We start from the raw sequence: 15,085 nt of genomic DNA, 5'->3' as shown, positions 1-15,085 counted from the left end.
TTTCTTTGCATACAACTTCTTTTTTTTTATTGAGTAGCTTTCAGATGTCTTTGGATAATACAAGTGATGGGTTGTAAGAGTTCAAGAAGCTTTGAAAAATGAAAAAAAAAGAAATAGATAAACTTGTAAATTAATCAATTAGCACTAAGCATGCTGAGGTGATAGTTCTGGAGCAGATTGGTGGTAATAAATATTTTTGTTACTCATCTGATAAAATGGTTTGATAATGAACAGGCATATATGCAGATACCATGATCCTTTTAGCTGAGTTAGCAGGGGGAACTTACTCTTTGTCTTGATAATTGCATAGCAGCCAGTACAAGAAATTCTGTCCTTTAAATATATCAGTGGAGGATATGGTAGGAGTTAGGAAATGTGATGGGACTTAAAAATCAGTTTTCTAAGTAAGCGTGTTTAAAACCAGTTATGAAAGACCCCAAACTTAAAGAACTTGTGGCCTTAGAATGCTAACTTGTTCAAGCTGTTGTCACATAACAAATGATCTGTAATATTCTTTTGAAATTGAAAGCAGTTTTCTGGTATCAAAGAATGCATCAATTTGGAAGGGACCCATAGGGTTCATTAGGGGGACCCAATTCCCCCCTCAGTAGGAAGAGTAAACTCAGAGGTGAATCTGAAGGCGCCGTTCTGTTGCGTGACGGTGCTAACAAGGCAAGGGTTGATTCTTTTCAATACGTTTGCAATTGCACTTACTCTTGCAAAATGTTTCAGATCTGTATCTTTACATTCTTGACCTGTTGTAATGCTGTCAGTGTATTATGAGCTTACTAGCAATAATAAATATGCAGGTCAATGTAAATAGCTTATTTTTCAGTAACCCATCTTTGCTGTTAATCGTGAGAATAGTCTTCCCATTATGTATCTTTTCTCTGTGTTTATTACTTTATTACTTTACATCTTAAGTTAATCATACTTTGATTTGATCATCGAAAGGTCATTATTCCAGAGAGAAGCTTATGATAGTGAATTGTTGTTAACAGTTGGGGTTTGTTTTATTCAGTTTGGTTTTTTCCCCTATGGTGTTTTATTTTTCAAGTGCTCCTAGTGTTAATATATGTAATTTTATAATAAAGTCATTTAAATGTAATTTTAATTTATGTAGTATTGTGTACATGGTTTAATCAGTGGCCATTACTAAAAACTATAAAAGTAAGCACAGTAGATTTCATGTTAAATGTCACACATATTTCCCCTCATTAGGACAAAAAATTTTGTCATTTATTGTTTGTCCAGAACTTGCCTGAACTAAAGCTTCACTTATCCCTTTCTACATTTAATCCTGCATTGATAATTCTAGTAAGAATCAACTTGGATCAGGTATGTGATAGATGTTTGATGGAACCAGACCTGTTTGTAGTTCTGCACAAAAGGTGTGAGTACACTAGATGATCTTCATCAACATATGTGTTTGTAGATGGGAGGAGGAAGCAGTGGTTTTTAGGATGCTTTTAACAAATAAATCTATTATCTACAATTAAGCTGATTATGAACCGACCTTCCTGACTTTAAACATGTGAGATGTTGTCCAATAACATGATTTTTCACTGTGTTGCAATATTGTAGTTCTGAAAGAATAAAAACAAAACAAACAGAAAAACCCCCAAAAAGCCACACCAAGAAAACATGCTCAGCAAAGAAAATCCAGTGTAGAACTTGCTAGTATTTCACCCTTCTCCATGCTGATGTTTCATTCTTAGACAGCTGATGAGTTGTGTAACTCAATCAAAGGTGTTTTAGTCGTCTTTTTGAAAGCTGTTCAACACAGGAGGGAGGTTCTATGATGTGCATCACAAAGAAGAGAAAAATGTGTCTTTCAGGTGATTCTTTGTTTCCAAAGTTACTAAAATTTTGCAGTAATCAATATTTAACTGCTGGATTTAAATAGGTTTTTGTACTCTGAAATGTTACCAAGTTTAAATGTGTTTTGGTGTTTGTTTCCTACAGTAGATCGCTGAACTAAGCAGTATAATTGTGGTTCCAAAAACAATGAAGTCACAAACTGATGTCGTGTATCCTTACCCTATTTATAAAAAAGTTTTTCTCTGTAGATTCTAGCAATGAAGCTTCACAGCATGAAAATTATAAAATCACCACAATATAGAAGTCTTTGTTGTCCTCTTCAGTAGCATTTATGATACTGGGGAGATTTTCTGCTTTTTATTACAAGTAACTTATTTCAACTAAATAATAAGAGATAAGTTATTCAGGGAACTAAAAGCCAGAAGACATGGTACCTTTACAAAATTGCTGTTGATCACTTAATGTGTTTGTGGGCTGTGTGAAATACAGATATATTACTCTGACTGACTAGAAGAATGAGCTGCAAGGATTTTCTGATTAGGAATTTCCATGTGTGGTATATGAGCATCTCATTTTTCTTTTGGCATTTCCTAATTAATCATCATCACCATAATTACATTTTCATGCCAATAAAATTGTCCATAAAGGAACCTTCATACTAAAAAAGCCGCTGTTTTCAGCCTGGACTTAATTTAAAATATTAGGCCCTTTAAGAATAATAAAAAGAAAATCTTGGTCTGACTTGTGGATTTCTGCTCTCATAGACCTGGTTCTCAGTCTGGTATTCAACTTAGTTGTAACGGCTGGTGATTGAGCATGGAAGTGCTACCTGGGAACAGGTATGGTAGAAATTATGTTGGATTGTTCAGTGCCTTATTCAGAAGTGGCCCCAAAAGCTGCCCTGGATGATTTTTTCTCCTCCCCCATCTTTTGTCATACATATATTATAATCTGCCTTGAATTCTGGTTTCACTGCAAGGTGGAGGATTTGCCTCAGACCAATGTGTGAAAGATGATTCAAAGTAGAATTGGGCTCAAGGTTGAGAGGGGGAGGGACCCGTTCAGGACAAATTTGAAATTATATGCAGGTGAAAACAAACACAGATTAAGCTGATCCTTCTTGCATCTTCAGAGATTTCTTTCTCTTTTTAAAGGTGATTGAATGGTTGAAACTGAAGACTGAGTCATACAATCTAATTCTTTGGTTGTGTATTTGCTGTGTTAATCATGTAAGATTTGTCCTTCTGTCTCAGAAATTTAAAGCAATGTGGAAGATGATGGTGAGGGTGGGAGAGAGAAAAGAATCAGCCCCAGCTCTTTTATAAGTATGTCAGAACCTGCCCCATCTGTTAAACAATTTCCTCCTAACATTTCCTGCAGTTGGAACTGCCAGTTCAGCCCATGTACTTGGGTGGATAGTAGCTTATATTTGGTGTTTCTTTTTAGCAACATTTGCCTAACACTGGCTGTATGAGCACTGTCCTCAGCCCCACTGTGAGAGCTACACTAAAACAAAGAGCTGTGGGAAACTTCTGAGAAAATTACAAGTGGAGTAATAACAAACATAGGGAAACATAGGGACTGGAGAAATCTAAGGTAAGATGAAAGAAACATGAAAAAACCCCAAGTATTTCCTGCTTCCATTGGCACCCAGAGTGATTGAAATAGCTTAGTTTTGTTTTAAAATAATATATAGTTATTTTAGGATAGAAATTACCTTTTGGACAAGAAGTGGAAGCAAAAATGAGGAATAAGTTCCTGTCAGATAAGTGTTTTGTTTTCCTTCCTGGAGTTTTGGGACTAGGTTTATAGTTCTCCAGAGATTGCTTTGCAAGCATCTTGAAAGGAAGCAAGGTAGTTGAAAGCTAAATTGTAGACTGAAAGAGGAAAGAAGCTTAACTTTTCTGCCGAGAAATATGCAAGTCAAAATTAGGTAGTAGAGAGGGAAGATTGAATTGAAACCCAGAATTTTTGGTTGGTTAATAGAATGGAGTGATGAGAGCTGGAGGGGAGCTAGCACACGCTAGCAAGTGCATGGTATAATTACCAAGTTGGACTAAACAATAAGTAGTTCTGTATGGTTTCTTGTATTACAAAAATGCATCTGATTTTTCTCTTCAGCTAATCAAGCTCATGTGGCATAGTAGGAGTTAAAAAAGCCTACAGTTTTGGCATTACATAGATATACATATTTCTGAAGTAGATGTTTTCAATGAGCGTACAAAGCATACGTGTGGATTTAGAACTCTAACACTTGAATATCTCCTTTTGTGGCTTTTGTTGCCTGGCATAAAAGAATGATTCACTGATTTCTTCTTTCTTCTCAATGTCCCTTGTGAATGACAAAGAGGTCAGTTCTTTGCTGTGGTTCTTAACTGCTGTGTATTTGATGAAAATAATTGGCCAAGGCAAACATTTTTCCTAGAACTGTGGAGCTGAGTAGGACTCCGTAACTTATCTTTGCTTACCTGTGGGGGGAGAGGTCAATGTTTATGATCAAAGAGGAGGTACCCATTTTGACACCACATAAACAGAAGTTGGTAGCCTTCTGTTACAGCTGTGTGTTTTCAATAGCTACTGCAGAGTTCACTGTTAAGAGTAGCTGAAGATAAGATCAAAAGTCATCGGTTCAAAGTTCAGAAGAGATCATTAATTTCAAGGACAGAAGCAACTGAATTTGTTAGCCACTGCTTTTTGCCAGAAGTACTTCACGTGTACTGACAATTAATCTTGCATCACAAGTGAATTAGATAAGGCCAGTTACTGGGTGCCACGTTTCCTGTCTCAGTCTATATACTTGTTTGGCATGGCTGCCCACTGAAAATATAAAGCTGCTGTTGTAGCATACAATTTTATTAAACAAAATGGCAAATTTTGTAAATATTGAGCAACTATTCAGTACTGAATTAATTTTTCATTAAAATGGTAGTAAACAGTTTTTACATCATTTTGCATGAATTCCACTTCCCTTCAGAATATGAGAAGAATTTTCTAATGAGGGTTTGATTGAGTTCAACCAACTTTCAAAGCCAGTCAGACTTCTTTAGAAGTTTTGGATAAAATCTCTTTAAGTTCTCTCTGCCTTCTGCCTATGTTTCAGACACAGGCTGAAGCTTCTAGTGCTTCTAGTATGTTAAAAGTGTGCAGAATCAGTTTTTCCCCCTTTTCTGGGTTTGTATTTCTGCCTATGTATTTCTTCCACTCCCTGTGAGTGTGGAAAATGTGGTTGAATTGAACCTGGGTTTAGAAGACAATAGTAGCCTGTTCTTGTCAATAGACCTAGTTCTGAATATGAATAGTCTGTTGCTATCATGTGTAAGTCTTGAGTGATGATATTGGATGCATTTATTACATACAAAAGTTCAAAAATTTTCATTATTTTGCAGTAGTCTGTCAGAGTTGTATGGCTGTTTTCCCCCCACTACTAGTGTGTATTTTTAGAGGAAAACCTGAAAATAATAATATAAAAAATGACACAATATATATAATCTTAGAGTAGAGCAAACTTTTTTTAAATATAGGATGAATATTTTTTCCCAGTTGAAAAATCTATCTGCATATGGTTCTCAACAGAAGAAATTTTTGTTATATAGATAAAATGGTGCACTTTCAATTTTGTGTAAGTTTTCAGTACTGTAAGTCTTGTTACTTGATTATTTTATTTGTCATCTTTTAGTGTTACTTTAGGTCTTTTAGCATGTGTGTCTAAATCTTACTTGGCCAAGCAAGTTTTAAAGCTCTGTCTGATGAATGATGAGTGCAAAAGGAAATAGCAGTCCTCCCAAATTTCCTAAGCAATTATCAAATAAAACTAAGTTCACTTAAGAGAGGAGATGGTGAGCTTGACTGTTCACAGCAACTTTATATGAGTGTTTAAACAAGCAGTGCTGTAATTTCTGCTAAGAATTTCTGAAATAATATAATAATCTCTTCAGATTGATGTACAGCAGTAGATTAAATAAGGAGTCTTGTGCTCAATGGGGTACAGTTTAAATAGAGAAAATCTAATGGGAAGTAGTTATATTAGTAGCAGATGGATTTACTTTCTGAATCTTGATCTGAGTAGAATATCCTTGCATACTTAAAATTTGTCTTCCAGATTCTTAGCCTGATAAGAAAGGTGGATAAAGCAATTTCTTTTTTTTTTAGCTTGGCTTCAGCTGCTGTGGTGATGTGTTTTGTTTAGACTTGCTATTGTTTGATTTTTATCTAGGCTATTTTTATGATTCCTACAAATCCCCCTCCAACCTTCCGGAAACCAGAGCTCTGGTCTGATGAATTCACAGATTTTGTGAAGAAATGCTTAGTGAAAAATCCTGAACAAAGAGCTACAGCAACCCAGCTGCTGCAGGTCAGTATTTAAGTTACTGAGGAAAAGCACATTTTATGTTTGGTTTTTTTTTTTTTTTTCCCTCAAACACAAAATGTTGTGAAAATTTGTAAGCGAAAATCTTATTTTAACTATTATTATGCCTTATTTCTTTTTCACTTTGTAGTCTTTTCTCTGTCAGCTCCTGTGTCTCTGCCCCCATTTTATTTCTCTTCTTGCTGCTTCTAAAATTAATCATTAAATAGTTTAGGGCTAGTTCTTGCAATTAATATTGGATCCTTGCTTTGTGATTTGAGGCCCTCAGTAGATCTCAGGATTTAGACAAGTGTTTAGTAACAGAACTGAGCCCAGGTTACCCCTTTGTGTGGACCATGCATGGGGTATATTCAGTCTTTCCTTCTGGTCATGTCAGATTGAGCAGGCAGGTGGCTCTGTGTCCTAGAAAGGTCTGATGCAGTATCATGAGTTTGTTCCTGGGCTGAGTTCAGCCAAGTGGGCACTTGCCTGTGTGAGCCACAGTTGGCAGTGTAGACCTTTGGAGCAAGGCAGGGTATGCCAGGCTCTCACTTCCTGTATTACTCTCTTGCTAGATTTATTCTGTGTTGAGCTAGCAATAGCAGCTGTTAAATTTTAAGTTCCAGTGGACTCCACTAAAAGACAACAAAAATTTTGCAAAGTACTTTTTGGTAATAAATCTGTCAAACTAGTAGATCATGCTATGAGATTGGTAGATCGTGCTATGAATATTTAATTTTATACATTGCAAAATACAAATATGTAGACCACAAGGTAAGTAAAAATTGAAAGTTATAAGTGTCTGTGTGATGTATGAACCAGTACTTGAGACCTTCAGGATGTGAAGTTTGTATGGTTAGCTGAATACAGACAGCTGGACAGAAGAGACTTGCATTAATGTGGGCAAGTAAGGAGAAACAAATAAAAAAAGCTTCAGTGCACAGTTTCTTTCCCATGCTAACTGACCAGAAAACCAGATACTGTGTTTGTTCATTAGGAGTCTCTGTTGTCTTTTTCCTCAACTGGAATTTGGAGCATATGTGATGAAGCTGGAGATGCTTTGAAAATGTTTGAGTAGAAATGAAAGTACTGCTTGTGAGCAGAAGTCATGGAATGAAAAAGAGAGTAATTGAATTAATATATCAAGGGAGAAGATAGATCATAGATGTAGTGCATGAGACTTCATCAATTCTGTTCTTCATGGAACAGTTTTAAAATATTTATATTTTTCTGAGGTGCTTAGTTGTGTTTTGCCTAAATTGTACTTGCATATAATGATGCAAAAATCAGATTTTTTCTAACAGCAGGTGTTTATTAGGCAGCAAAATGTGCAAATGGTATAATAAATATTGTCTTAAATTAAGAAGTAATATTTTAATTGACCTTGAATTAAAAATTAAACTTCCTGCTAAACGTAAGGGGTTTTTTTACTAGTTCCGCTTTTCAGCATCATAGCTCAAGAAATATTTTATGACATTTAAAGTATAGGTTTGTTGAAGTAAGCAGCCACAGATGGTCTGGTTAGAGCCATTAATTTATGCTCTCAATTTGTTAAGATTAATTAAATTATGAAACTGAATATCTGAAAAAGTTTGGTTTTCTATGTCATATCATCACCACTCTATTTACAATTTTCTGCATGATTTCTTTGGAAAATTGTATCCTCAATCATGAAACAGTTATTAAGTGATTACATTTCCCAAGGCTTGAAGTTATTAAAAATAGTTAAAGTAAAATTTTAGTTACGAAGCAGCTGAAAGATACTATACTGTATATTTTGTAGGTTTAGATTTTGGTTATTGTGTAATGCACGATACTGTTTATCACTGAAATCTGTGGTGTTGAATAGGACTTGTAATTAAATCTGAAGCACAACTGCTTTAATGATATTACATATTTCAATGATTTTTTTTCCCCTAGCATACATTTATTAAGAATGCTAAGCCAGTTTCAATTTTAAGGGACCTGATCACAGAAGCAATGGAGATAAAGGCAAAGCGACACGAGGAACAGCAGAGAGAGCTAGAAGAGGAGGAAGAAAATTCGGTGTGTACCCATTTTTCCTGTAATCGCCTGTACTTTACAGATAAGTTGCTGTTTTTCCCCTACTTCCTGCAGTTGTGATCAAATACTTTTTAATCAGTTTTCTGTGTAGTTCTAAGCCTATGAATTTTGAATATTCCACTCTTTAGTTATGAGTTATGCTGTATAAGCCAGCATTCAGAACTATTCCATGAAATGTCTTAGTAAAGAGCTTTTCTAGGAAGTGGAAAAAGAAACCATGTCAACTTCAGCTATTCAGACTAATATTAAAACCCCCAAAATTGTTAAAGGTTCTACTTTCACAGGTGGACTTCTAGACAAGTGGTTTAGTTTTTAGTTCAGAGCACTTTGCTCGGTGTTTGGGTTTTTTTGGTTAAGTCTAAAATGCAGAATAGTTAATGACGACACTCAGTAAGTCGTGATTGCAGTGTGGTTTATACAAGTAACATGAAAATGGTGACAGCACTTCATTCTTCAGGTGACATTGTCAGCATATGTTTGAGGAGAGAAGCAGGTTGTGTGATAAGTAGGTTGCATTTAGAATTGTTTGGCAGTGTTAAGAATAAGTCTGTGTTCCTGACATTATTATTTCAGGTTAGTCTTGTGCAGAGCAGCAGAATGTGCTTCAAAGAAGTGTATTGCCATACATACAGTGTATGGTCATTCAGAAAGAGCACAAAGGGAAGATGGAGACTGGAATGTTACAGCTTTGAGCAAACAGAAAAGAGCAGTGCCGTAAATGCAGTTTGTCTTATAGCAAATTGTAGAATCCTTGTTACAGAGTGCTATGTGATGATCTATATATAGGAATACTTTTCAAGCAGATTCTGTGCAATCTTTTGTATTTCCAATAATCAGTGTGGATGGCTGCATTTTTTTTCTGTTCGAAGAGTGTGTTCTAAGAATATTGATAGCTTGTTTTTCTAAAGGTGGTTTACTCTAAATTGTATTTGCTTACTCAGTAATAAACAGGCAGGGAAGGCTGAGATTATTTTTGTTACGTTAGGAAATTTTCCTGTGTGACTTGACGTGCAGAGTTGATGTTTATGACTTGACTTATTGAATAGTTGATTTTTGAAGATACTGATTTATTACTGACATAAAAATCTGATATCTTTACTAGCTTGCTTTGATCTGTACTATTTCCTTCTGAAGTGGCAGGAAAATTTTATTTTAATCTTTCTTATTTGGGCAATATTGATGTCTTTTGCATTAACCCAAAATTAGGCATGACATGTGATTACTTAGTCTGAGGTTCAGATCACATTGCCAGGCACGTCTGTGCCAGCTAAGGATGTGGTGTACATCTCCCTCTCCCTCTCCTGCGTGGAAGGGTGTAACACAAGTTTGGTTCACCTCAACTGAGGCAGCATTTAGCAACTCCTTGTGGTTCTTGCATGGTTACAGAAGTCAGAACCTAACACTGTCCTCCCTGCTCTGCCACCCCCCAGACTCCTTCCCTCCATACTTCCCCCAGTTTAGCCTTCAGTGTCAGAGAACCTCAAATCCAGGATTGAGGCAGCAATCTGTTACTTGTGTTACCATTGTAGTAGTTGGGAATTCTGCCATGAACTTTTGTGGTGCTGTAAGGGAACAAGTTATGAGTAAAAAAGACAGCGAGAGTCTGCTTGTCACTAAGTACAGAAGATAAGTGCCTCAAATCTGGAAGTAACAGGAGTATCTTTGGTTAACAGGGCTGAGAAAACAGAATCACAGAGTTGTTGAGATTGGTAGGTACCTGCAGAGGTCATCTTGTCCAATCCCCCTACATAAGCAGTTGTAAAACTTTCGACCCCCCGACCCGCAGCTCCCCGGCCTCCTCTGCAGCAATGCGGAGCGGCTGCAGGAGTTTAATTAAAGTCCCTGATAAATCATATCACCCTCCCTCCCCCTTCCACCAAGAGCTGTCGCTCGGGGGCCCTTGCTTTGGATTTTTGGTGCTGCTCCCCCCACAGTGCTCCCAGGGCAGGTTTGGGGTGCTCAGAAAGGGGATGCCAGAGGGGGTCTGTGGTGACATCGAGGATATGATGCCCACGGAGCTCAGAACCCCTGAGGTTTGGCTGCCTGGGACCATGTCCAGACAGGTTTTGAATATCTCCAAGGAAGGAAACTCCATAACCTCCCTGTGTAGCTTGTGCCAATGCTCTGTCACCCTCATGGTACAAAGAGTGTTTCCTGATGTTCACAGGAAATCTTCTCTTCATTATATGCCCATTGTCTCTGCTCCTGTCACTGGGCACCACTGAAAAGAACCTGACTTCATCCTCTTTGCACCTGCCCTTCAGGTATTTACACATGCTGATGAGGTCCCCTAGAGCTTTGTGTTCTCGAGGTTGAGCAGTTCCAGCTCTCAGTCTCTCCTCCTGGGAGAGATGCTCCAGTCCCTTGATCATCTTTGTGGCCCTTTGTTAACTCTCTGGTTGTGTCCATGTCTCTCATACTGAGGAGCCCAGAAGTGGACCCAGCACTCCAGGTGAGGTGTCAGCAGTGTGGAGCAGAAGGGAAGGATCACTTACCTTCCTGCACCTCCTGGCAACTTCCTCTAGTGCACTGCCTAATTTGTCTATTTAGCCACTATTGTTAGAAGATTGGTTTGCTCTTAAAAATGAGTGCTGTTGTAATATATGGAAATACTAAGTCTCTCATTTTTTAACTTACACTAATAGAATTTTAGGGGCTATGAATCATATAGCAGTGCATGAGCAGCAACAAACCCAGAACCAGAAGTCAGCCTCTGCTTGAAGAAATTGCTCTTCAATATAAGGCAGAAGGTCAGAGCAGTTGGCAGCTCAGCATTTGCATACCTTGCTCAATTTTTTTTGTGATCATGATGTAGAGGAGTTCCAAAGGCCAGCCTTGCAGAGGGCTAGAGGCAGCCCTGCCTGTAGTTGCACAGGACGTGAGAAAAGAGTAAAGGTTTGAAAACTTCACAGGTGAGAAAGGGAAGAGACAAATTTGAGGCAGAGGTGACTTCTCAGTGCTAAATAGTGACAGAATAGGAGAAAGTAATGAAGGTGGGCTTGTGAATGAGACTAGTTAGTTCAGGAAAAAAGGTAGTAGAAAAATAGAAAGAAGAGCGTGACTTCCGCACAGTGAAAGACAGAAAGGGAGAAATTGGAAAATGAAGCTTTGTAGTATTCCCTTCAGTGGAGGGATCAGTAGATGAAATGTTAAGATGACAAAAAGAGAAGGATGAGAGAGTCTGGTAAAAACTTCAGCAATATGTTCTTTCAGAATGCTTTTATCATATTTTGTTATATGATGTTGTGTACGTCTTTTTATTTTTCACTGCGGATGCTGACTTCCAGGCTGCAATTGTTTAACTAATATTAATAATTAGCACCAAATGATTTTTACAAGGCCTACTAAGAGACATGCAAGAATATCTTGTAATGGACAAGAGGATGTCCAGGTGTTTTTGCTGTTAAGTTTATATTGAATAATTAAATATTTTCAGAAGTTTTCCATTGTAAAAAGATCAAGTAAAATAAGATTTTCATACCTACTATTAAAAAAAATTGTATATTTTTTATGCTATTGAGATATTTTAAATCCCTAAATTTTTAACACAGTTTAATGGTTTAAGAAAATAATCTGTGACAAGATTTGTAGTTAGAATGAAATATTTAACAGTTATTAAAACTGGTGGTATTTGGTAGTAAGTGTGACTTTTGCTATCAGTAAATGTATCTCTAATAATTTTGTGTTGCTTGGTAAGCCTTGAGTGAAAAAAGTTTTGAAATACTTGGCTTTAATAGAAAAAGCAAGTGTACAAGTGTTTGAAATGAAGAATATTGATGGTGAGGTGAGGAGGGATTTCCTCGTTGACAAAAACAGTTTTTGGAGTGACCTATGAATATCTTCTGTGTGTTACAATGCAGAACAAATTTTGTTCTGGACTGGCTATAATAATTGTTTGGTTATAATACAGAGTTCCTATGTCTTGCAGCAGTTTCAGTGCAGTGCATTTCTTACATCATTGTAAGAAATTCCAGTTTCATTTGAGAGATAACACCAAAATCTTGTCCAGTTGCTGTCACCAAAGGTTCTGATCAGCCAGAAGTGCAAACTCATCCAAACTAGGAAACAGCAGCATGAACTTGTACCAGTGCCTAGGGAGACGTACAAGAAAGCTGAAGGACTTTTTCCAGGGGCATGTACTATAGGGGTGATGGCTTTTATCTGAAGGAAAGTAGATTGAGATTAGATATTAGGAGGAATTCTTTGTGGAGAGGGTGTGTAACACTAGAGCAGGTTGCTCAGAGAAGCTGTGGATGCCCTATTCATAGTGTTGTAGGTCAGGTTAGATGGAAGCAGTCTATCTAGGTGAAGGTGTCCCTGCCCGTGGTAGGGGAGTTGGTACTAGATGGTCTTTAATGTCCTTTCCAATCCCAAACATTCTGTGATTCATTGAAACTGTTACGATTTTCTTTTCAATTAAAGACATTCTCTGTAAGATGTGTCTTGAATGCATGTTGCTCACATACTGCGTAGTGGAAAACTCCTGAACAACACGTTAGGTGTAAGTGAAGCCTGCACTAAGTGGTATTCTGATTTTAGTTTTGTAAGCTTACTAGGTAGAGGTTAATCAGTGGACTCGCAAGTTATTAGAGGAAAACAGGATAAAAATCTGGAAGAATAAAATGAAAGCATTACAATATTTGTGTTTGTCATTTTTGAGAAAGAAACAATCAATTCCCCAACCCTACGCTTCACTTCAAAATAATTTGAAGTGACTAATAATTTGACAATAATTTTCATTTAATTTGGAACTTGTTTGTGGAACTGCCAGAAAAAGAATAACCAATTCTTTCTACACTTCTGAGTGTTTATGATTTTCCTTTTGGAAAGGGAAAGCAGATAATACGAGTGCCAGTTTGGTATAATTGGTATACAGTTTGGTAGTGGATGAAGTCAGCAGTCCAGCATTCAGGGATAAAGATAAATAACCCTTGCTCATTCCTCTTCCTTATATATCAGTTTCACAGAATCCCATAAGAAATCCAGGGCTGCTTGTATGTGGTTTACATGACTACATGATCCTATAGTTCAGATGATAATACAGGTCTTGATAAGTCTGCAATGATGGCAACAATCCTAGAAAGAGCTAACGACATCCCTGTGTTACCTTATGTAGTGGTAGTGACAGTAAGTAATGCATGTATTTCTTCATATTTTAATATGTATAAATGATTTTAGATTGTGTCTAGAATTGGAGTCACTGTTCAGTTGCAAAGTAATGGCCACCTGGCACTTCAATTTTGAAAAATAACACCTCAAAAATGGATTTTTTCCCCAATCGTACTACTGTAAAAGCCTCCCTGTAGAAACAGACTCAGACTTTGAGAAATATATATTTAACAATATCTAAAAGCAAGAGCAAATATTGGTGTTAGTCTTAAGTAGAGTCTATTGAGGTTAAAGTTCTCTCATAGGCAGTGAATTGAGTCCATATACTATTGAAAAAGAATGGTTTCAGTTAACCTGTCAGGGGCTTGAATTTATTGATCTAACCCCCCAGGAATTTCCTATGTAAATTGTGAGGAGTTCTGCTTGTTACTCCCTAGTACATGATTTGAGACCCATCAAGAAGGAAGGTGTAAAATGTTCTAACTGTGAAGTTTCTTATGTTAGGAAACCTGTTTAACCCTAACAGTTACATTTGAATACGTTTTTATGCTTTAATACCTACTTAAAGTCACTTATTGTATAGTAATGGGCACTCAAAAGTGACTTACCTACCTGGAAGTAGTATGGATTGTGTGGATTTGAAGAAATAATCAGATGCAAAGTTTTCACAATTATGTACTTAATTTTCAGGGTCGATTCAGTTGTCCTTCAAGTGAGGAAGAGTCACATCCCCCCTAAAATTGATTTCTATTTTTCCTTTTCACCACCGTCTGTGAACATTTGATAGCATGAAAAGTTGTAAATGGTGCTGTAAATATTTTTTACTGTTCAAAACTTTGTATTATAGACCTGTAAATAAATGTCCAGGTTGAATACAGTCTTCATGTCTGTATCCTTCCTGAGAGATATAGTATCATGATAAATAGTGTGCTTAGAATTGATTTTATGCCTGTTATGAGAGCTGCCCATGTGATGAGAATGCCTTGTGACAAACTGACATGTTTTGATAGGTGCTGAGGTAGTTGTACAGCTTTTTTTAATTAAGCAAAAATCGCAAGTGTTGTGTTCTACAGAAGGTTAATCCCAATATCAAAGTTTAAATGTTAGTTTAGGCATTGTGAGACATGACCAATCTCTTCTCGTGCATTTTTGGAAGCGTGATGTGAAGTGGATGCTGGGGCTGCAGCTATATTATGGGAATGTAAAGTAACTCGTTGCCTGGCAGCTTACAGAAAACATGTCTAAATATTTGTTTGTATGGGCCTTTAAAGGAGTGAGCTAACAAGCAGCTCTCTGTATGTTTTCTTTTACATTTTAATGTTGCTATGATGTGAGAAATGTTGAAGTCTTTTAGAGTATTAAATCAAGGAATTACTACTTCAGTGATCCCTTTCTTCTTCTTGGGCACTTGATGGTTGACCACTATCAACACCAAAGCCAACTGTCAATAATCAATTGTTCCTATATGTAGAATTATTTATTCATTCAGACAAAGGGTTATTTTGTTAATCCTATATTAATTATGAAAATTTGTCATCTGTATTTTGACACTCTAAGAAATAATTGCTGTAATTATTCCTTTATATTTTTACAATTTTATAGTGTTGTAAAGGAACTAGTGAATCAGATGAGTTATTTTGTATTTTAAATCTGATACACTGTGCTTTACTTTTCTGAAGGTTTTTATATTTGCTTTCATGCTTCTTTCATATCTTTTCATGTATATGTTTTAGCTATATTTGTCTA

General features: G+C 36.7%; 1 protein-coding gene across 1 annotated transcript in view; it reads left to right on the top strand.

Annotated features, from left to right (window-relative positions):
• The window catches only part of STK3 (serine/threonine kinase 3), a 129,696-nt gene that overhangs the window by 53,296 nt on the left and 61,315 nt on the right, over positions 1-15,085 (top strand). The window contains exons 7-8 of the mRNA XM_005423492.3: positions 6,035-6,172; positions 8,087-8,212. Of these exons, the coding sequence (XP_005423549.1) occupies positions 6,035-6,172; positions 8,087-8,212 (264 nt within the window). The remainder of the gene's footprint in view (positions 1-6,034; positions 6,173-8,086; positions 8,213-15,085) is intronic.

The sequence above is a fragment of the Geospiza fortis genome, unplaced genomic scaffold (genome assembly GCF_000277835.1).
Source record: "Geospiza fortis unplaced genomic scaffold, GeoFor_1.0 scaffold200, whole genome shotgun sequence".
Taxonomy (NCBI): Eukaryota; Metazoa; Chordata; class Aves; order Passeriformes; family Thraupidae; genus Geospiza; species Geospiza fortis.
The sequence above is the reverse complement of the archived record's forward strand: the minus strand, read 5'-3'. Positions and strand labels throughout refer to the sequence as shown.